Consider the following 23,907-nt stretch of genomic DNA (forward strand, 5'->3'; position numbering starts at 1 on the left):
TGTTCTTTTATGCACTGCTCCTCATGATGCAAACTGCTAGGGGATTTGGTCCTGCTTACATGCCTGGCCTCAAAATGAATTCAATCATTAATTGTTTCAGCAAGACCAAATAAGGTTTAAGGCAAGAGGGATCAATTCGGCGCATGGGAAAACAACCTGGAAAAAAGCTGTAAATTGGCCTGGAAAAGAAAATAATAGAAAGATTTAATACCTCCCTACTCTGTTCCCCTCCCTCCCCACCTACACACACTTTTTAGTTGTCTACTAAAGACCAATCTGGGGGCAGAACTCTCTCTGAACAGCCACTTGGGGTTTTTTTTTTTGCATTAGCAAGAGTTAAAAATGCTAGAACGATTCTTTACATTAGATCAGCTAGGGTAATTTAGTGCTCATTTTGATCCAGAAGTATAATTATCTATATTGATCTGGAAGTGATTTGGGGATTATTTTAAATACCCCCCGATCTACGGGTCCCTTGAAGACAGCAGGGACCAGTCACCTTACCTTAATATTTACTAACTTGAATTAAAATTTAAAAAAACTTTTCAGAAGTTGTTTTTAGACTAAGCGTCACTTAGTTTAACCCCATTCTTGCTTGGTTAAGGACGAGGTTTACCTGTGCAATTCAGAATCCTGTCTGCTGAGGAAAAAGCTGGAATGAAGCTTGACTAAATTACAATGACTTCTCCATCAAGCTGTCCTTCCTGTGTAGATCCACAAGGGGTAGCAATATTGCATTGAATTTCAGATGTTAAAAAAGGTTTAGGAACACTCCCTGGAGTTGAGGGCTGTAAAGTTCAAAACATACATGTAGCCCCAGACCATACAGTGAAAACATACCATAAGATACCTTTCAGTTCATGCACCTGTTATCAGGAGGACCTCCTCCAGCACTTCTCATGATCACTGATAATCTGCTGTACAATACTGATAATGTTAATGCGAGAGGGAGACTTATCAAGTAAGAACTGGCAAACACCTGGGATACTACAGAGTCAGGATGGAGCAGCTAAAGCGGAAAGAGCTAAATTAAGGATGGGGATCGGTATGGATCTGGAAAGAATCGGGGAGGATGAGGGAGACATGATGGAACCAGGGAGATACCTGCCATCTCCCAAATAGGCATAACATGGTAAGCAAATACTTAAATTGATCGATGTAACCTATGGCAATGAGAAAATCTATATTGGATGATGCCTGGTGCCACAAGTCTGACTAGTGATGGGATAGGGAAGAGAGGGAATCCTCAGATTAACCACATGTGTAGTTTGAAATTAAAATTTCAGTAAGACAGACTTTCAAACATTCTTTATTAAGGTACTCTATTTTAAATATCTGAACCCCCTAAAACAGTAAATTGGCCCCAGGTCTTTGCAAAAATAAGTTAAGACATCATATAGTTCAGTTCAAATGACAAAGAAACAAGTCTGGTAGATTAAAGGTACTGAGGGATTATTCCATTAAAGTTAGTGGAAGACATTGATGAAATATTTTAAAAAAGGGAAATTTGTATAGTGTCACAATACAGGGGTCCTGCGAGTAGGATTAAAATTAAGTTTTATCTTTAGAATGTATACAAAAATTTTAATAGTGCAAATATAAATTCAGGAGTTAAAAGTTTATACAAAACGAGCACATCCATCGGTTATCTCAGGAAGGAATGGATGTTACGTTACAAAGTTCACAGTAAACCATTCAAGAGTCTTTTGCCATTAAACGAGTAGTAATTATAAATTTTGCAGTTTCAATTTTAAAATAATTTCTTATGATCACAGAGTAGAACACACCTTCTCAGCTCTTATAAACAGGCAGCAAATCACAACAAGAATAGACAAGACTGCTGAAGGCTCTTGGATCAGTCTTGTGCTTCATGGCTTTGTTCTAGGGGTGGAGAGACCAACTGCTGGGGTGGTGGGGGGAGAAAGGGGGAGGGATATTTCAAGCCTAGAAATCTTCAGCTGTTTACCTGGTTCCTTTTAGGGCAGGGAGGGGGAAAGTCACCTGCACTAGACACACATTAAGAATTCAGTAGAACTGCAGAATGAATGCCTATCCAATACAAAGAGGACAAACTTGACTTCTACATCTGAGAAAAATCTATAACCAGAGTTCCACTAAAGACTCTTGACACTAAGCTGTACTAGGCAAGTGTCCTCCCTCCCCCATGAAAAGCAACTGGTCTAAATGCAGTCAGTGGTACCATAAAAATCTGTGACTAAGAGGATCATGCTACTTATCTGAAAACCAAGAATTTTCTTAGAAGAGCTGAAAAAACACTTGAACAGAACAAAAATGGTATGACCACTTCCTATTTGGAAGGGTACTAAGTTCATTTCTTGTCTAAATTGTGATCTTCTACAGCCAAAATGCAAATGAGACAGAGTATCCAAGGCATGCATCAACGTTGCTAGTGAGAAATATTAGAAGTATTTCCCCAACCCAAACTCTACCTGATACAGTGTTTCATCTGATCGTAAGCTGGAGGAAGAAAACACATAAACTGGGAATTGAACATTCATTCAATTATGGGAAGGGGAAAAATAACTGAATACCGATAAACTTCATGGGGGAGAGGGTAATCATGGGGGAGAGGGAGAGTAATCATGACAACCATTCTCAAAGAAAAAGGTCTACGAAAATGTGTTTTTTTTTTACTTTGGACCAGGTTAACACTGACACCTTGGAACTTGTAACTAACTCATTTCCTCTCTACTAGGACAACTTTTAGAAATACTCAGTCATTGAATGATGTAAACACTTCAGCATCATCTTCATTCACGCCCGGCTCATAGCGCACTGAAGTGAAGCCAGTCCAGTGCAGGTGATTTTTTTTGTAGAGGTACCAAATCAGTCCTCCAAAGAGTGCTAGAAGAGTTATCACCACAAATGCTAGAGCCACTCCTGTGAAGGTGGTTCCTGAAACACAGAAGATGGGTTTGGAGCAAGAAGGTAAGGATCAGTCGTCACAACCCTTCACTCCTCTAATGCCAAACTACTCACTGTACCTCGATCTCATCTCTCTCGCCGCCAACCTCTTGCCCATGTCCTGCCTCTGGCCTGGAATACCCTCCCTCTTCATATCTGACAGATCATTGCTCTCCCCACCTTCAAAGTCTTATTAAAGGAACATCTCTTCCAAGAGGCTTTCCTTGAGTATCATTTCCTCTTTCCCCACTCCCTTCTACATCACTCTGATTTGCTCCTTTTATTCACCCATCTCTCAGCCCTTATGTACATATCTGTAATTTGTTTATATTAATGTCTGTCTCCTCCTCTAGACTGTATGCTCACTGTGGATAAGGCATGTGTCTACCAACTCGGTTGCATTGTACTCTCCCAAGCACATAGAATAAGGCTCTGCACACAGAAAGCACTCAAATGATTGACTGATGGAAGAGTTTTCAAAACAGGCTTTGCACAGAACTAAGAACTTTGGCATGATCAATTCATACTATTCCTGTGCCATTTAAGTAGCTATACCTTTATCAGATTAAAAGATATTTAAGCTCCCTCCATCTAATAAATAATAGCCTAGAGCCAGTCAATGAATGGTACTTACACCTCACTTTGTGCAGAGTACTGTAATAATAATTATGGAATTGGTTAAGCGCTTACTATGTGCCCAGCACTGTTCTAAGCACTGGTGTAGATACATGGTAATCAGGTTGTCCCAGGTGGGGCTCCCAGTCTTAATCCCCATTTTACAGATGAGGTAACCGAGGCACAGAGAAGTTAAGTGACTTGACCAAAGTCACCCAGCTGACAAGTGGAGGAGTCAGGATTAGAACCCATGATCTCTGACTCCCAAGGCCTAGCTCTTTCCACCAAGCCAAGCTGCTTCCCAAGTGCTGGGGGAAATACAATGGAATCAGTAGACAATCTCTGCCAATTTACCACCTACCATGCATTTTACAATCAAGTTAAAGAACTGTGGGCCCACTATAACTCTGTCCTGGTCAAACAGCAGTTTCACTCAATCAACAGTAATCAATCATTACTATTTGAGCACTTACTCTGTGCACAATAGTCTACTAAGTGCTTGGAGAGTACAACAGAGTGATAAGCCACAGAAGTAGCCTGTAAATTCATTGTAGGCAGGGGACATGTCTACCAACTCTGTGGTACTGTACTATCCCAAAGCATTTTGTAAAGTCCGCTGCACACAGGAAGGACTTAAATACCTTTAAAACTGATACACATAACTCCTGCCTGCAAGGAGTTCTAGGTTCTAAACACTTCACCTTAAGTCAAAGCTCTAATTCACTTTAAAAGTCTCTTAAAACTCCTCATCACTGGCTTCAAAGCTCCACCAACTCCTCAGCCCTTCCCTGAAACAAAACTTAACTCTACTCACTCACACAGCTCCCCACTCTTGGGACTCCTTCCTCTGCCACAAACCAGAAGATACTTTTCTCCATGTTTAAAGCCCACCTCATCCAGAAAGTCTTCTAATTACTTCTTGATCTCCCCCAAATTCTCTCATCTCACACTCCTGTACTCTCATCATGCATCCTCAAATCTTGTGCCTTCATGTTTATTCAATAGTACAATTATTTATACTGATTATACTATTTGTAAATACTTGTGCTTAACTCCCACTACTGTAAAAGCTCTTTGTAGGTAGGGAACATTTCTTTGTTCTGTAATAGCCTTCCTCATGCTTTCTTCTGTGCAGGGCAACCACTGGTGCTCAATTTTTACCACTACTGTCACCAAAACTGGAATTAAGATGCACTAGCTTTCCCTTTCTCTAATAAAAGCCTTAGTCTCAGGTTTTTTGAGTTTGTTTTTTTTTTTTTTTTTGCAAAGTGTTATACTTCTAGCAAAGCCTTTTGAATCCAATTGAAGAGACCAATTTGGGAAACATAAAAAAATAATTTAAACACTTACAGTGAAGAGCACTACACTAAGCCCTGGAAGAGTACAATATAAAAGTTTGCTGTGGAAGTGTTTTTAAACAGAGTAAGTTTCTGGGAATCAAGGAAAATAGTGCATGACTGGTGTTTTGAGTTTAGTTCAATAAAGAGGTTAATAATAATTTCATATGCTGCTAGGTTCCCCCTGCTTACAAAAAAACCCCCAACAAAACAGGACTTACCCACAGATTTTTTACAAACCACTCTTCCATATCCTTGATCACATTTAACTTTATTCCAAGCTTCACTTGTGGCCAGTAGAATGCTACAGTTTCCACCAGCATTGGTCTTCTTTTTCCATTTCACATACTGGGCCACTGAACCATCCAACCAATGCCAAGACCGATCTACAGGACGGGATTCAACAGCTTTATTAATTGCCCTAACCTGCTTTACGGTCTCAAGGATGGTCAGTTGGTTTATTCCAAGGAATATGATCCTTTGAGAGCATTTTTACCTGAACTGCTGTATTAAATTTGTTTTCTTCTATGAACCAGAAAACTAGTCTCAAATTGTTTTCTCCTTTAGCATCTGCTCACAAAAAGTATTTTTAATCCTAATGTAGGCTAAGATCTGGCTCTGACCGAGAGAGAGAAAAGCAGACAAAAGCAGCATGACCTAGTGGAGAGAGCACGGGCCTGGGAGTCAGAGGGCCTGGGAGTCAGAGAACCAGGGCTCTGCCACCTATCTGCTGTGTGACCTGGGCAAGTCACTTAACTTCCCTGTGCTTCAGTTGTCTCATCTGTAAAATGGGAATTAAGACTGAGCCCCATGTGGGACATGGACCGTCTCCAAACTGATAATCATGTATCTATTGCAGTTCCTGGCACACTAAGTTCTTAAATACCATAAAAAGTCAAATAATGACTACTATATAGGTCTTCAGTAACCTAAGAGTCTACTGTATGATTAAAAAAAATCAAGATAGTATAGACAGAGCACAGAGCACAAGCGAGAATACTGCCCCTTGGTTAAGTCAAACATTAAAAATGAAGTCACTAAAAGCATGTGTTCATTGATAAAACAATTCACACTCACTTAAAATTGGGCCTAGGTTTAACACAGTAAACATTTTTTTCCCACCCAGCAGTGGGATATAAGGGTAGGACAGAGTTCTAGCCCACCAGCAATTTTAGCCAGCAGAAAGCTAAGACACCATCCTTGCCCATTTTGAGTGAAGACTTGGGAAAAGTAGTTACAGCACTGGTAGTGATCAGTTTGCCTATCCCATACACCAGTATCTCACTTACCAGAAGAGTGTTGTGATAACCCAAGCCACACTCTCATAGTGATGTTTTTGTTTTCTCTGATCAGCTTGCTGACAAATTTATTCTCATCTTCATCCTTTATAGAAACAATGATGGCTTGAGGATCTGTGGGTAGAATTGCAGTGTAACAAACAACAGAACTAAGAAGTGGCATTCCTCAAAAGTCAAATGTCTAATTCATTTTCATCTTTTAAAAATGTTGGTATTAACAGCAGGTAAGATCATTTGTCAAACTGGGTCAAAAAAATGCAACTTGACCACAAAATGCAGAATTTATACAAAGAATAACGTTAAAGAGATCTTGTAGCTTAACATCAATATTTAATAACTATTGGTCTGAGTTACTAGGGTACCAGATTTGATGGAGACATTACCGTCTGTGCTCAAGGGGTTTCATTTTTGGCAACAATTCTTGTCTGGTACTTTTGAGCATATAGAAGAACATACCTGGAAGACAGGCAATTGGGCATGGGGACAATAAATTTCCTTCCCCTGCCTCTTCCTCAATGTCTCCCACAGAGTGTTTGGCACACAGCGCTTAAATACCATCATTATTATTAATAAGAAAAAATAGAGGGAAAGTCAAAGGACTCCTCTGGCCACATTTCTTCTAGCAGCTGCTCACCCAAATTCCAGTTGGCTTGATTGTGAGTACATACGTTTTTCCAGCTTTGGAAATACCTTTTTTAAATGCAAACAGCATCCACTTAAAATGCTTTCTTGGCAATGTGAGTGGGCCACCTTGGGAATGAGTAGCCCTAATCTAACAGCCCATAAGAGAAAGCCAGGAATGCAAGGTTATCACTTCAGTCACTTCATGCTGAGTCTTCTAAAGTTTAGCTGGACTAGGGCCTGGATGAGCAGTTCCTCAAACTTGTAAGGCAAGTTTTAGGGGCCACTAACACAGCACACTGGAAAGGGTCCCAGTACTCCTTCTGACCCAAACCAAGGATCTTGTCATGGAAATAAGTTAGGCCCAGACCCAAAGGATTCTGTTTCCTCTTCTTCCTTCTTCCCTCTCTCCCCACACCTCTGGCTTTTGGCCTCTATCAGCTCCTCTTTAGATGAGGAAAGCAGGAAGATTGGACAGCAATAGATAACTTTTTAAACTTATTCCCAAACATGACATATCTAAGATCCAAAATATGTTACACTAAGGTCATTCAAAGAAATGGGGAAGCCTGTGTATAAAAAGTTTGGTAATATGGAGATAATTGAAGGAGTTATGTTCTTGAATATCAAATTAGGATCTTGTGAGTGTTGGGATATAGTGACATATACCACAAATTAGAAGCAGAGAATTTGTTACTGAAGATACAGCACAGGTACTGTTTGGCACACAAAAAAAACACCAACCAAAAATAAAACTTCTAGTGCCTTACATTTGGGTACACTGAGAAGCATCTGAGGGGCTGGAGAGAGCCAGCTAACGTGTAGTTTGTGAGGCGGAGAGTGGCAGCGAGGCAGGACAAAGAGAGAGATTAGTTTCTGGCAGGCCAAGGTGACTATTTCTGTTTAAACATTAAAAGTCAAATTATTACTTGGCTACTTAGCCACATGTACAGGCAAGTATGATATGAAGTACTTAACCTCAATCTACAGTTAAATTAATCACAGTTATACACTTTGCAGCTAACTTTATACAGTGCTTCTTAGGAGTTTCAGCAGTTTGACTGCCACCTGAAAAAAGCCAAGGTGAATTTGTTTACATGAAGGGAGGATTCAAACATACCAATGTTTTGGCAGAACATTTTAGCTTCTGAGAACCCATACAATGCTTTGCCAAATGTGTAACAGTAATCTTTATAGCGAAACCACTGGCTCTCTTTAGTCTTCGAGCATCCAGAATCAGGTGTGAGCACTTGTGCCTGTTTAGCTGAAGAGATGAAGAAAAGTTTCACATCTATGACAAGAAGTTACCTAGTCAGTCAAATAAGCTTCCCTCGACACTGATGTAAATGTTCTTTTCCCTCCCACATGAGGCGGTCTTAGCCAAAAGGACACATGCAGAAGGCATTGTGGACAAATATAGTATTTAGTTAGAAGGCCGAGAAACTTGGATGGTTCTGGCTTTTGATCAAGCAATCTGGTAGTGAGTGTTTACTGTGAGCACAGCACTGTACTAAGCACTGGGGAGAGTAGAATACAAAGGTATCAGGCATGCTCCCTGCCCACGAGAGGCTTCCAGTCTAGAAGGAAGGCAGACATTACATAAATTATGGATCTGTACTGAGTTCTGGGGACCTGATGGTTGGGTGAATATCAAATGCTTAAGGGTTTCTGATTTAACTGCCTAGAGGGGTGGACAGGTAGGGGAAATGAAGGTTTAATTGAAAAAGGTCTCCTGGAGATGTGATTTTTAGGCTTTGAAGGTTGGGGAGAGTGGTGGTATGTCAAATATGGAGGGTGAGGGAGTTCCAGGTCAGAGGAAGGATGTGGAGAAGGGGATTGGTGGTGAGATCAAGATACAGTAAGTTAGCATTGGAGGAGCGAAGTGTGGGGGCTGGTGGAGTAGGAAATCAGGTCAGGTAGGAAGGGGCAAGCCAATTGAGTGCTTTAAGCCTATTGTACTGAGTTTAATGCAGAGATGAATGGGCAACCACTGGAGGTTCTTGAGTCATGGGAGATGTGGATTGAGCATGTGTATAAGAAAAAATTAAGCCAAGATTAGAAATGTTTCAAGGAGTAAAGTGAAGGGTAGACTGGAGTAGGGAGAAGACATGTTGTGAAACTTGAGCAGGATATGGTAATAGATTGAATATGTGGGTTGGATGAGACAGATGAATCGAAGATAATGCCAAAGTTATAGTCTTGTGAGATAGTGGTGCTGTAGTGATGTGAAAAAAACGGTAAGGACAGGGTTTGAGTGGGAAAATGAGGAATTCCATTTTGGACATATGAAGTTTGAGGTATCTGCAGAACATTTAGGTAGACTTGTCTGGAATGCAGGAGGAAATGCAAGACTGCAGAGAAGGCAAGCGATAAGGGCTGGAGTGGTAAATTTGGGATTCACCTGTGTAAAGATGGTAGTTGAAGCCCTGGGAGCAAATGCATTCTCCAAGGGATTGAATGTAGATAGAAAATAGAAGGGGACCCATAACTGAGGCTTGATGGATTCCTACTGTTTGTTAGAGGGTGGGAGGCAGAGGAGGAGCCTGTAAAAGAGACAGAGAAGGAGTGGCCAGAGAGATATGAAGAGGAGACAGTATCAGTGAAGGCAAGACTGGATAATGTTTCAGGGAGAAAAGAGTGGGCCACAGTGTTTAAGGTATCAGTGGTTGAAGAGGATTAGGATGGAGTAGAAGCTGTTGGATTTGGCAAGAAGGTGGTCACTGGTGCCTTATAGAGTGGGTGAAAGCCAGGTTGGAAGGAGTCAAGGAGAGAACTGGATTTTCATTTTATGATTCTCTGTGACCCACTTTCCACAAAATGGGCTAATCTTTTCTTTCCTTAGAGGAACATTGTGGACAATGAGATTCTGAAAACATTTGGGAAAGGTTTAAGTTACAGTATTGTTACATATGACACCTTGTACACCTCTGAAGAAAGCCATTCTATAGAACAGAGGTATCCAATGTAGCTTGAGCCTTTTCATAAGTGATCCAGGTCTGCTATCTGGGGCATTTAGGGGCAAGTATTGCCAGTTTTTTTATGAGAAAATGCAAGTCTTGTACCCTGCCTTGTTGACAGGTAACAGACACTGAAGCAAGTTGATAATGAAAAGAAAGTTGAACGGGAAAGGGGAGAGAGGAAGGCAAAACCTGGATAGAAAGAAAGACAATTAAGGCGCTAGTCGGGGCCACCCAAGAAATGAAGCCATTGTAGTAGCTCTAATTCTTCAGCTCATATTTAAAGAGAAGCCTCACATTTGTGATGAGGCTTTTTCATGTCAAAAATGAGATATTTATTAAGTGGTTGCTACAACCCAAGAACTATGGTAAATGTTGAGAAATCTTATAGGACAATTCCTATTCCACATGGGATTCAGTCTAAAAAGGGAGGGAGAGCAGGTGTTTTATCCCTGTTACAGTTGAGGATATTGAGGCACATAAAGTTAAGTGACTATCAAGTCACTGAGTAAGTGAGAAGTAAAGAGGCAGGACTACAAACTGAATCCTCTAACTCCCAATCCTCTAATTCCCACTCCCATGCTCTTTTCACCAAGCCACGCAGATTCAGAACATACTAGGTCTGTCTAATATCAACTTACTTTTTGGAGACTGTCGATAACAGATAGCACCATCCTTAATGGAATCACAATTTTCATGTTTCCAAATTCCTTTAGGATTTAGAGAAATACAGTTTCCAGGATGGAGCTTATCTTTCCATGGGATGTAGTCAAAGGCACTCCCATCAGACCATTCAAAATTGGATCCAGTTCCCTAGTTGAATATACAAATCCCCAAACCATTAAGGATCTGAATCTAGTAAATGTTATGAATTTATATGAGAACATATGTGAGATGACTAGTTACCCTGCTTTATTCATTGTTAACATTTTACAGTTAACTTGTGTCCATCTTCTGCTATTTGTTCTTCCCTCTGAGCAGGGCCAGGGTTTCATCATAGGATAAAATTTGAGATTCAGGCTTTTCAGATATAATTTTGAGAAGCATGTTAGAGGTGAATATGCTACTTTGATGGGCAGCTTTAAGGCAGCATTTGAATCACAGCTAGCTATAGGAGTCAAAGTTTTTTTGAAGGTTCACTATAAGTTGACTACAATAATCAAAAGAGTATTTTATAGACATGTCACATGGAAGTGGCTGCCACACTTACCTGGGACAAGTCTAAGATCATTACTATATGTGACATTGCCTCTGTTCTACAAAATGCATATAAATTTAGATAATGGCTGAATGATTTCCTTCTACTACTTTCAGCTCTAACATGAATCAGACTCATTCATTCACTGTATGGAAAGAGGGAAAACTGACCTATGTGTTACGGGACAGAAGAAAAGAAAAAAGATGTCAAATGAAAAAGGCTTTGGTATAGCAGGTAAACCACGATATATAATCTTTAAACCAGTTATGTCTCCCACTTCAGCCTCACTACAAACCTAGGAAAGCTGACATCAGCATAGAGTACTTTTTAAAAAATCCTGTAGGGATTTCTGATTATTAAGCAGAAAAAGTTATTTGAACTTAAGAGTGAATAAGCAGTCTGAAATGTTGCATTTATTGGTAAGAACTATATGCTTAAAAAACTTTGCATTTCTTTGTCAAGATGGAAGTTTTTGGGGGAGAGATTCTGGGCTTACATTTACTTCTGTTCAACAGGATAATGTACATTTAATGTGACCTGGAAATATTGATGGGAAGATTCCCCCCCGCCCCAACACACACACTTCTCTTCACTTACGTCGTGACTTGAAAGTCCAACCCACAGCGGAAACCCATCACGTCTTACAATGTCTTCTAGAAAGAGACTGCCATTTTTATCATGCACACTTGCCAAGTCTCCTCCATTTTGTTGGCATATTTGCAAAGCTTTGTACCATGATAACCTTTTTGCAACAACACTATACACAGAGTCACCATATGGTATTAGTTGTGGCAGAGTATAATTGAATTCTTCTGTGGCATCACCTATGAGATTAATAGAAGCATTAGTGCTCAGGTTGAAGCCACCAAACTACATTTCAAGTGGGACTTTGGCATCAAAATTACTTCAGGTAAAAAGAGTACACATTTCTAGTAACCAATGAAGGTTGAATTATATTACCAGGGTGCCCACCAGGAGTCAAGCTCAGAGGCAAGAGAATCCTTCATAGGCAGTGGGTGGAGGGAGAATGGAGACAGGCAGAGACAGACAGACAGACACACACAAACCAAAAAAACCCTCCTAGAATCAGAGCTTCTATTTCCTTGAACTGCACACCTACTCCTTCTCCCTGAAAACATCTGTTAAGTCTTTTCCTATAGAATTCAGTCTCCTCAAAATTGAGCGACACCAGTTCCAAGCTGATCTGCCAGTGGCTTGTGATTCACCTGACTTTCCTGTGCCTGCTATTTAAAACTGGAAGATTTCACTTTAGTGGAGATCAAACCTAACTGAAAAGAAGTTCCCAGTCTTGAGTAATCTGGATACCACCAACTGGAAGCTCCACTCTTCAGGAGGATCTGGATCACAACATTGAAAGAGGACTTCAGAGATCATCTGACTTATCACTGTCTCCAGAATGCCTTAAGATCCAAACCCATTCTTGGTCTCCAGCCTAATCAAATTAGTTTGCTGCATAATCCTTTCTAATGGATACATTTTTATTTGTGTACGAATCTCTCCTGTTACAATTTAAGACATTTTTGACTCTCAGCAGAGATGGAATACATCCAGAAGTGGATGACTGAGGAAGAACACAATCCATGTCAAAGCAGGCTCTCCGATGATGTTTGTCTAAAGAATTAGGTCTTATGACCCTGATCATTTCAGTTCACTTAAATTCAGCCTTGAAAAGTACTAGTCACCCAGAACAAAGCAATCCATGCAAAGGAAAGAAGCTGGCATTTCTATCTGATCACTGAGCTTATTTTTATGCCTGCTTGATGACAGACCCGTGACTTACCCATTTCAATTTTACATGCTTGAATGTTATGTTGATGAAAATAAAGGATGTCTCTGCCATAAGGGAAAATATCCCATAAACCATCAAGATTCAAGCCAGCATAAAACCTGTCATTTTTCACAGTTGGCCTCCCGGCTTGCCAGTTTGTGTAAGTCATCCTAGTCATATCAGACCATATTAGAGAATTATCTAAAGTGAAGAACAAAAAAAGTTTTGTTTAGCAACGAATTACTTGTTAAAATTAATAGCTTTCACATAAAGGTATGAGACAGCAAATGTATCTTTTCTTCCAAGCCATTAGGGCAGCAGATGGTGGTAGGCCAGACAGTTGCAATTTCTAGTCATCACTAGTGAACACATACTTTAAAAAAGGCCATTATTCCTTTCCCACTCTTACACGAGACTGAAAGGGAGTAAGGAATCTTGACTAGGAAGGTTTATGGGAAAAGTCTGATCTAAAAATAGCCAGAAAAGAGTTTGCATTTTAATGCCAACTATCACTAGTCTAGTTAGATATACTATACAGCTTCAACCCAGAAGGGAGAGAGAACAGATAACTCTTTTTAAAAAAATAGGCCTGCCAGAATTTCACTTGGTACAACCCTAGCACTCAATGATTTACTTTCCCTTCCTGGTTATTCCCAAGGTCTTTTCCCTACTTCACCAAGCAAACACAACCTCAAGTCTCTGCTTGCCACTCAAATGCCGAATCAGTTTCTCCATTTAAAAAAAAAAAAGAAAGAAAAAAGCAAAACCCATATTTGGAAGTCTGGGGAGTCAGTGCTTATTTTTGTGATTACTGATGAGAGGGTATAACCGTCAGTTATAAGGAAACACAGTCCTCACCTGTCTTTGCCTAAAGAAGCTCCAAAGTCAATTAAACTTGCAGAATAACTTCCTTACAGCCCTGTTTGTTAGGTAGTAAATCCACCCTCCGAAGTGGAAACCTGCCAGTATATAAAAATTTAACTAAGGTTGCTTAGAAAGCACGCTTGCTCCCCTGGAATGAATTTCACTATGTGGCAGGTATTTCTCCCTTAGGTACCGAACAAAAAAAATTAGTCCAACTATATGGGTTTCCTTTTTGTTTTTGTTCCTTAGGGTCCTAGCCTACAATCTGTTCACCCACACTACTCTGGCACAGTGGTCATCTCCTGTCAAGTCATATTGCAAGTCCTCAAATCAAAGGTAACTTTCTCAATTTGTCTCATTTTGTTTCTTTAGCTCCTTAAATATGGCTTCTACAAGCTTCTGTTTTTCAACCTTCAAAAAAGATACCTTTACTCTGCCTACTGTCTGGTTGCATCTCTCCCATTGCTCACATTTTGCTCCCTCCCTCTTCATAACTGACACACCCCCGTTCTCCCCAACCTTAAAGCCCTTCTCATTTCACACTTGCTCCAGGAGACTTTCCCCACTTAATTCCTTAACTTCCCATCTTCTATGACAACACTTAAGTACTCATATTAGTGCTCCCCCATAGCACTTATATAAGTTATTATACTTCACTACTGTCTCTCTTCTACTTTATTGCATCTTCCCCACTAGAATGTAACTCCTTAAAAAGGGCAAGGATCATGCCTTCTAACGTCATTGTATTTTCCCCAGTTGCTAGTACAATGCTCCACACAGTAGGTGTTCTGTACTTACTATTAATAGATGATTGACTACACACACTTTAAAGATGTTCAGAGAAAGAACAGATATGATTTGAAATGGAACCAAATACAAGTAAAACATTGGAAATATACATTTGAACACTTATTTCCCAAATATTGTAGGACAGGATAGTTAGCTACCAATTCTGTTATACTGTACTCTCCCAAGGACTTGGTATAGTGTTCTGCAAATGGTAAACACTCAAATCCCACTGACTGGTTTTTTTTGGACCCCTAAATGGACTTGCTATGTTTCAAAAGGAAGAAATAGGTAATTGTGGTGCTCAGGAGCAGTTATAGGTAATGAAGCTTCCAACATACTATAATAAGTCACGCCCAACACTACCCATAAAGCAAGAGAGTGGAAAGTTTGAAGTTGTTTCTGGACAAAGGTATTCTCGTGCTCATCTCGAATGCTCAGAACACGTGCACCTGGGTCTGTTAAAAGAAAAATACACTTCAGTGAATTGTGCAACAAAGCTGCTGACTTCAATATACTTATTTCTGATTTAGATGGTCATCTAGATATGCCTTCTTAATTTACTGCAGTCTCCCAAATGCTCAGAGTGCTCAACACATGGTTAGCATGTGATGAAATACCACTGATTTAATGTGAATAACCCAGATTATTTGCCCATTAAGCAAGGTACAGAAACAAGCACTATGTATAATTGAACCCCTTCTTTCCTCCAGGCCCACTGAGTGATAGATTTTGTCTCATGCCCCAAACTAGTAATCACACAATCCCCCAGGAAATCACTGGGGACAGAGCTGGCTGTAGAGACTGGAACTGCAGGGAGTGTACTTTTTTTTTTAAACAATTGAGTAACAATACTTACTCATTTTTTGGCATTTAATGTTCATTTCAGCAGTAGTTTGTTCAATATATCTATTTGGTGCAATCATGAAACTGTAACAACTGTTCCGAAAAGGTATCCAAGGGGTATTTAAGACAGCATGTGGACATTTAACTGTTTCAACTTGCTTCACTTTTTCTTCATTTTCTGAGAGGGTGAGAGAAAAGATGGAAAGATCTGGACCAAGGAATCTTCTGAACTCAAATATAAAGGAAGATCCTCCTGGTCACCATTTTCTCATTAAGCAGGGATGTGATCTGGGGAATCTCTCTCCCTGTTCATTTAAACTGAACTTAGACTGCCTTCCCTACTTCATCAGACAATATGGTGAGGGGCTCCGTTAGCCTCTCAATGACATTAACTATATTCTCACAAATGCAACATGGCCTAGTGGATAGAACATCGACATAGGAGTCAGAAGGAACCTGGGTTTGAAAGCTGACTCTACCACTCGTCTGCTGTATGACCTTGGGCAAGTCACTTAAACTTCTCTGGGCCTCTTACCTCATCTGTAAAAATAGGGATTAAGATCCTGAACCACACATGGAACAGGGACTGTGTGCAACCTGATTAGCTCGTACCTATCCCAGGACTTAGTGCAGTGCCTGGCACATAGTAAGCACAAATGCCATAAGAAAATGCAGTAAGCTAACTGTAGTCTAAAGTACTGATTTCAGGTAGGAAAGTTTCAAATAGAATCCACTAGACACCAACTACGGTGCTTATGATGCACAGAGTAGCTAAAGTATTAAATCTCTCGGAAGGCTTAGAAGTCAATAATTTTATCTTCAGGAAGCAAAATAATAAGATTATTGAAGTAACTAGTTCATGCAGAGGAAACACTGTTCGTACTCTAGTACAGAGTTTTTCTAAAACTGTTTTACAAATGAAAAAACATACTTCCTGGAAAGTAGCAGATAGCACCAGGCTGTCCACTTTCACAGTCAGAAGTTTTCCAGAATCCTCCAGGGTCCAAAATTGCACAGTCATCAAGCAATTGGTCACTATCTTCAAACCAGCGACTGAAATTCACCTGCTTTCCATCTGACCATCTAAAGTCGAGATTACTCTACCGGATAAATTCAAGATGTTAAATGTACTTTAAGCTTCAGGACAATTTATAATGTTTTTGCCTCAAAACCTGACTGCTTAATATCATAGTCTGTTTCTTGTCACCACGCGGTTCCCATGACCCAAGGCCAATAAGCATTGGTGCAATGGAGCAACCAGGGAACCAGATTAAGCTTCTTGAGGGCAGGGATCATCTCTATCCATATTGTACAAACCCAAATGCTTTTACAGCGCTCTGCACACAATAAGTGCTCAAATATTATCGACTGGCCAATTCTTCATGTGCACTGTTGTGAGGCCTAGTGGGATGGGTGCCTTCAGGAAGTTTAAGTTTTTCTCCTCAGCACTAATTGCCTACAAGCCTCAAAATATCTTGGAGTCATGCAGAGAGAAACGCTTCAGTTCAGAGCCCACCGGAGCAGTGCAGGTTTAAAACTTGGATTCATTCAACAAATCCCCTCTCACCCATCCCTCTAAAGAACTCTCAGTCCAGAGTCACCAGCATTCTTGGATCTGGCCTTGCCAAGACTCCACACCACCGGTACCATGAGAATTGCAGACGGCAGCAACATGCACACAGTCCCAACGTCTCACCTTACTCAAAGAGAATATCAAATTTCCACCAGAAAAACCCCAGCTCATCAAAGATTCATATCAAGATAAGCATTCCACACAAAGTTTAAAATTCTGACTTCCTTCACTAAATGAACATTTCTCCAGAATGAATAGTGTTGCTTTGTCTATGTTATTTACTACTGCCACAAGGCACGTATGGGCAAGCCTCGTGTGTGCAGTTTTACTTTGGCACAAAACTGTTCACCTGCTAGAATTCAGGAGACAGCTCTATCAACAGTGGGAACAAAGTTGTCATAGACCTACATAGGCAAGGAATCTTTTTAGAGCAGTAGTAGTAACGTTTGCCTCATGGACTCTTTCAGTCTTATTATTTCCCATAAGGAAGCCAGTCCCCCGAATATTCCGGCAGGTTTGAAGACTTACGCTTATGCTGTAGAGTCCAACCCACAGAGGGGAACTAAGAAGGGCAGCCTGCACTGAGAGAAAAGCCTGTTGATAGGGATCTGTGATGCTAACTAGCTGCATGTTATCACTGAGGCACTCCTCTTGAGCATCATACCAGCTCAAATTCTTCATGATTATTTTATACAGATGATCTTGAAATTTCATAGTTTCTGAAACATTCTTCTGGGTCTGGTTTTCTTGAACCTCTAAAGATAAACAAAGACAAGAACAAGTCATTATACTGCGAATACCAGATCACATTCAAGTCTTTTTCTCTTCCTATAGCTACTCGGAGTTTTTCTAACTCCCTCAGTTGGGAAGGTGAGCACACATAGAGAAGTTCAAACATGTGCATAAGTTACAATAGGAAGGAAAAAAAAAAACTTAAGTCAGCAAGATATTTTCTCAGTTTAAAGGTTCCCTGAAACCAGAGAGTTGTTCAAAACTTTTCCTCACCCTAGTCTCTATGACAAACAAAAAAAAGTGTAGAAAAAAATGTCTAATAGCCCCAATCTCAGAGTCAGAGCTGGAAATTGATGGCTCCAGGCAAATTCCTATATGGAAAGGGAGAAAACAGTCATCAACATATTTACTCTTAAAATTTTAAGTCATTTCTGGATTTTTGTGATTAAAAAAGTATCTTGCGCTTTAGTGCTAAGAAGTTTATCCAACTCAGTCACATGCATCTGCAGTCCCTTTCTGCTTCTTTCTCTAAGTTATTTCAATGTCTGCCTCTCTGGAAAGCAGCATGGCATAGTGGATAGAGCACGGTCCTGGGAGAAAGAAGGTCATGTGCTCTAATCCCAGCTCTACCACTTGTCTGCTATGTGGCTTTGGGCAAGTCACTTCACTTTTCTGGTCCTGAGTTCCCGCATCTGTAAAATGGGGATTAAGACTGTGAACCCTAAGCAGGAGAGGGACTATTTCCAACCTGATTTGCTTGTATCCACCCAAGCGCTTAGTACAGTGCCTGGCCCATAGTAAGTGCTTAATTACAATAACAATAATAACAACATTTTAAGTTCCCTGAGGCAGGGTTCATGTCAGGGAGATTCTTTTGGAACACCTGAAAATTGTCCAATACCTGATTAACTATACACATTATTCCAAGCATTTATCCTATCCTGCCTTGATTACTATACCAGCCTCCCTTGACTTCCCTACCTCCTGTTTATCCCCACTCCAGTCTATACTTCACTCTGCTGCCTGGATCATTTTTCTACAAAAACTGTCAGTCCATGTCTCCCCATTACTCAAGAACCTTCTGCATCAGACAAACTCCTTACCATCGGTTTTAAAGCACACTATCACCTTGCCCTCCTCCTTCCTTACAGCTCACTGCTTTCCTACTTCAGTGCAGCCTGCACACTTTGCTCCTCTAATGCGAACCTACTCACTGTATCTCCATCTCACGTACCTTGCTCCTGCCCTCCTCTGTCCTAGAATGCCCTCCCTCTTAATATATGACACACAATCACTCTTCCCACCTTTAAAGCCTTACTGAAGCTACATCTCTTCCAAGAGGCCTTCCCTGACTAAACCCTCATTTCTTTCCCCCACTCCCTTCTCTACTGTCCTTGTACTTAGATCTGTATCTTTTATTCACTGCTCCATCATCCCGACAGCACTTCAGTACCTATCTGTAGGTTATTTAATGTTTGCATCCCCCTCTAGACTGTAAGCTCATTAGGGGCAGGGAACAAGTCTACCAACGCTGTTATGTTCTACTCTCCCAAGCACTTAGTACAGTAGTCTGCATACAGTCAGCACTCAGATATGACTGACTTGTTAATTAAGGAACAACCATGAGAACTGAAACCAGAAGTGGTTAATTTTGTTATACTAAGAGGGGACAGATGATATTCACCATTTATAACAATATCCATGGCCCCCACTATTGATAGCAAAAATGAACATGAAAATTCAGTAAATACCTGAATACCTCTGACACAGAGACAGTGAGTGAACTGTACTACATTCAGTGAAATTCCATGTCCCAGTAAAAGGTGAATCCCCAAGATTCAACATTACAGTACATAGGTCAATCTAAGCAGAAAGAAAAAGTAGAATTTAAAAATCTTAATTAAAAAAGGACTTCTATGCTGATCAAATTCTGGGTGACAGGAGAACATTAAAGATCATGATTTCTAAAGTCACACCAATCTAGATGTTTTGGGATTCTCTGAAAGGTTTAGAAAGCAATTGAACTAATAGGCTTCAATCCCCGCTCTGTTTCATTCATTTCATATGGAGAAGAGCTCAAACCACTAAACACCAAAATTCCTACTCTTGTTTTAGAAAAAAGTAGTCATTCCTGCCAGAACGTGTGCATTCAGATAAGAATGCTATTGGCTAAATCAAGGAAAATTCACCCACTGTGATTTACTAAGGCTGCACTATGTGATGGTAGAAGTTGTGTGCACACGTGACAGTGGTCAAAGCTTATGTGATTTTTCCTTAAGAGTGCATTTTTTCAAAGATGCAGTCCCCTCTTTGAACTGACAGTGCAAACTTGGATGCAATATCGTATGGAGACTGACAAGAACTCATGACCTGGGTCATCCCGTCGTACAGGCAAGTTACTTTAAAACTTTGGTGCTTTCTGAGATGCATATGTGGGATGGGAATAGTTTAGAGAAAGTAAGAGGGGCCATGCTCAGGACATTATAACCATGGCCCTGAGCCACCTAAGGTGATTACATTCTTCTGGCTGCCCAGCTGGGCACACTGGGATCCATATCATTCACTACATAGGTAATGTTGTCCTAGCACACACCCAAAGGTAAGCGCATTTCATGTCAGTTACCAATGAATTATTAGGGAAATGCACTTTCTACTTGCTCACTGCACACCATGCTTTGGCAGGACCATGACTGGAAGGAAGGGAAGCATAAGTGGCACTGCATAAGCCACTAGTGCTCTGTCCTGAAGTCTCCGAACTGAAGTTCAACCACCATTCCTGATGAAAGATTCCACCTTACTAGTGTTGAAGCTTACAAAAAATGGTATATTGTCCTCTCTGCCCTTCAATAACGGGTGGAAGTTTTTATAGTTGAGCTCCTGTCCATCGATCCATTTTTGTCTCATCCTAGGGCTATATTCTTTCAGACCAATCCAAAACTTTTGCTCTAGGTCAGGAAGTAGCATTGTAATAAAGTCTGTTGGTGAGAGAAATTTGGATAAATTAATGCCATTAAATATTAAAGAGTTCCCTTCCCATTCTTAGTTAAGATTTTTCTAATCACCAAGCACTTGATTGCACAACTGTTATCTTACTATTACTACTAATAAATAACATGCCCCAAATCCTCTGAGTGCTACTTCTCTGTGGAGAAAGTACACAGGAATCATCTTATTCCTTATACCTCGGAATCAACTTCTCAACACCTATTTATAGAAAGGTCATAAATAAACCATTTCAGCAGTTCTCTCCAGCCTGTTCTGAATTGCTACCATCAACGGGGCCCATATCACTCCTACCTTGTTCACTCTGGCTCAGGACTGAAGGAAGAGTCCCACCATAGGTAGTACAAATATGGTTTGCTTCTGCAAATGTCAAGTTCTGGTTCTTCACCTTAAGAAAGCACTATAAACAGACACTAGTTACACCACTTATTTTCCAAGACCCTGAAAGCATATTTTACTAACAGCATTGGATCCTACAGAGATCACATTTTAGCAAACTTTCAGGTCTTTAGAATACCAGTCACTGGTGAATGGTGCCTGCCTTAAAGAGATCATAGTCATTATAGTCTCAACTCTGAAAAACTCTCAAGTAAATCCAAGTCTCCGTATATGAAGTACAGAATTAACCTAAATCTAGCTCCTGAGAAGAAGTTAGGAGGGGTAAACATTGCAATTCAGCTACGCACCAAATCCAGGCATCATTTCACTTCTGGAGTAGTGTCAACTACATTCCATGAAATGGGACTCAGCCACACACACACACACACACATTTTTGGGGGGAATGCTCCCTCAAAACTCGTGTGCCTTTTTCATGAAGACCAAGCTCCCTTAAGCACTCAGGGCATGAATTCCAGATGTCCTAATAGTCTTTCCACATCATTCACAGATGCTGGAAGCCAATACCTACCTTTGGACTTAAATAGGCTTTAAGAATTGTGGGAAGCTGACCCATCTTACTGTAAACAGGATACAGAGATGAGGGTACTTGCTGGTGAGGTGACCATGGTGTTGCCCAAGCAATATTAGCAGCAGCTGGGCTGAAAAACTTTGCTGTGGACTAATATTCCTGTAGTCTGTATTAGTAAAGACACTTCCAGAGGTATAAGTGACTGCAAGACACCGACCTTTGACAATGAAGCTTTAGAGCCAGCCATGTAGAGATCAGGCTCTGATGTCTGCAGCAATCAAGATGGATGTGGGGACTTTGGGAGAAAAGTCTATTCACGACTTCCCCTGGACAATGTTGGAAAAGTCATTATTTCTAGATGAGGTGTTAGACTACCTCACATTTCTACTGGAAAACCACCCTGGCACACAAGTAGCTCGACTAGGGAATTTCTGGTTTTACCAGTGGCTAAAGAGAGAGGACAGTTCTGTTACAACAGTAGAATGAGGTTCCATCTTCACTAGCCCCTCTAGTGCCTAATAATGCTCTCCCACATCTGTGCTCAGAGAAAAAAAAAGGTAGATGGGATTATTAGATCTAGTAGTTAAACACACCTAAATTTTTCCTAGATTGACTTCTTCCTCCTTCCCTAAAGCACTATTACTAGTGGAAATAGTGGCCCTCATCTCACCTTGTTTTTAAATGGACTCCATTTTGCAGGGCATGGCTTTTTAGCTTCAGGCCCTGGAATGTATTTTTCAAACAGAGATGCATTTTTTTTCCCACATATGAAAGGCAGCTGAGTATCACAGTTGATTTTTCTATGAAAACCTGTGAGAAATGAAGGAATTTCAGTCAAAGGTGTTTCCCATTTGGTGCACTGAAATCCCTTCTAATGCTCTGTACTGTCATCCTAAGTCAACCCTTAAATAGGAGAGTGACCCAGGATCTGCCTGGAGCCAATCTCAGTCAAGAGGAAAAAAAAAATATCCAGAGACTAGAAAGAGTCAGTAAGAGAGACATGATTTGGGAGGGAAAACCAGCTCAATTTCAGACTTACAGATCAGGCAGTGTTAGCAGGACATTTACCTTGTATCTTCCCCGGCGCTTAGAACAGTGCTTTGCACATAGTTAGCACTTAAATGCCATCATTATTATTGTTATTGTTAAGAGATGTCCTGGAGGTAGCAGAATATGTGAGATGTCAAAGGAGAGGGAGGTCAGAGGGAGTATGATAGATTTGGGAGTCCTCTGCATAGAAGTGTATTTGGAGCTGAGCAAACAGCTCATCTTTCCAAGAGTGGGTGTTACATGAGAAGGGTACCTAGAACAAAATCCAGTGTGACACCTACATTTAGTGGGTGAGAACCACTGAACCAGAGACCACATGACACTGCAGACAAGACCGTATGGGTTTATTCTCACCACGGTGGGTTGGCCAGATTCAGTTCATTCGTAGTCTCTCAGGAGTTTGTAAGCCTGTAACTGTGCAACTAGAAAACCATTTTTTAACCTAGGTCAGTGAGTGTGAGTATGAGGAGCATAAAGATTAATGGTGGGAGGGAGGTCAATAGCCATAGCTAATCAAAGTGGGTATTCAGGATCTTAAAACTCTAGGCTTCAAAGGAATGAGGAGGAAACAAGAAAGAAATACTACTGCTTGTACCCTCCTTCTTAACCTCAATCAACCCCTGTAGCATATTGAGGGATGGAGAAAGAGGGTAGTGGAAACAAGGAGACTGATGACATCTTTAGGCACCTACACCTCCGTGCCTCATACCTTATTCTTCCATATAATCTACCTGCACTGGACCCAGCTCTGCTAGGCAGTTAGGTGACAAGTTTTATTGGTCACAAACAATGCATTTTACTGAGTGCAAAGCATTGTACTAAGCCTTGGGAGAGTATGACAGAATCATAAAGATCACTGCTCTCCAGGAGTTTACAATCTAACTGGTTAGTTTACAGCTAATGGTAAAAAGGATTAACATACAAAAGGAAGTAGTCAAAATTTATCAAGATTGGCAAGTAGAATATGCAAATTAAAGTATACAGGGTTATACAGGGCTTGTTTACAAGAAATTAAGTCAGTGTAATATAAATAAGAGTTGACATTTTAAGTAAATGTTTACCAGACCACCGATTAAGGGGCAGTATAAGGGACAAAGAGCAGGACCTATGAGAGTATATAGTCTTCACAGAACAGGATTTACTTGCACTTCAGTTGAGTCAGAATTAGTGTACACATTTAACATGCTTAAGGACTCAGAAAGTAACTTTACCTCTATATAATTTTGAAGAGATGAACCAACATCCATCCTCATAACCATCAAGATAGTTATACCTTGAATGAAAGCTTATTGAGAAAGGAAGGGAGAAAAGAGTCATCATTCCACCAACATGATGGTTCCAACCTGCAAGTTTTGATTGCTGGTATTCTCTCCACAACCCCATCTCTCCACTCTTAAGCCACCAT

The 23,907-nt window shown here is 40.5% G+C and overlaps 1 protein-coding gene across 1 annotated transcript in view; it reads right to left on the minus strand.

The window, feature by feature from the left end:
* Positions 1 to 1,293: 1,293 nt before the first annotated feature.
* The window catches only part of LY75 (lymphocyte antigen 75), a 54,778-nt gene continuing 32,164 nt past the window's right edge, over positions 1,294 to 23,907 (minus strand). The window contains exons 20-35 of the mRNA XM_039913137.1: positions 23,714 to 23,787; positions 22,123 to 22,262; positions 20,839 to 20,944; positions 20,356 to 20,516; positions 19,293 to 19,404; positions 17,338 to 17,564; positions 16,168 to 16,336; positions 15,250 to 15,414; positions 14,732 to 14,848; positions 12,753 to 12,941; positions 11,549 to 11,775; positions 10,395 to 10,566; positions 7,917 to 8,060; positions 6,167 to 6,289; positions 5,099 to 5,263; positions 1,294 to 2,916 (exon numbers count right to left, since the gene is read on the minus strand). Of these exons, the coding sequence (XP_039769071.1) occupies positions 2,735 to 2,916; positions 5,099 to 5,263; positions 6,167 to 6,289; positions 7,917 to 8,060; positions 10,395 to 10,566; positions 11,549 to 11,775; positions 12,753 to 12,941; positions 14,732 to 14,848; positions 15,250 to 15,414; positions 16,168 to 16,336; positions 17,338 to 17,564; positions 19,293 to 19,404; positions 20,356 to 20,516; positions 20,839 to 20,944; positions 22,123 to 22,262; positions 23,714 to 23,787 (2,473 nt within the window). The 3' untranslated portion in view covers positions 1,294 to 2,734. The remainder of the gene's footprint in view (positions 2,917 to 5,098; positions 5,264 to 6,166; positions 6,290 to 7,916; positions 8,061 to 10,394; positions 10,567 to 11,548; positions 11,776 to 12,752; positions 12,942 to 14,731; positions 14,849 to 15,249; positions 15,415 to 16,167; positions 16,337 to 17,337; positions 17,565 to 19,292; positions 19,405 to 20,355; positions 20,517 to 20,838; positions 20,945 to 22,122; positions 22,263 to 23,713; positions 23,788 to 23,907) is intronic.

The sequence above is a fragment of the Ornithorhynchus anatinus genome, chromosome 9 (assembly GCF_004115215.2).
Source record: "Ornithorhynchus anatinus isolate Pmale09 chromosome 9, mOrnAna1.pri.v4, whole genome shotgun sequence".
Classification (NCBI taxonomy): Eukaryota; Metazoa; Chordata; class Mammalia; order Monotremata; family Ornithorhynchidae; genus Ornithorhynchus; species Ornithorhynchus anatinus.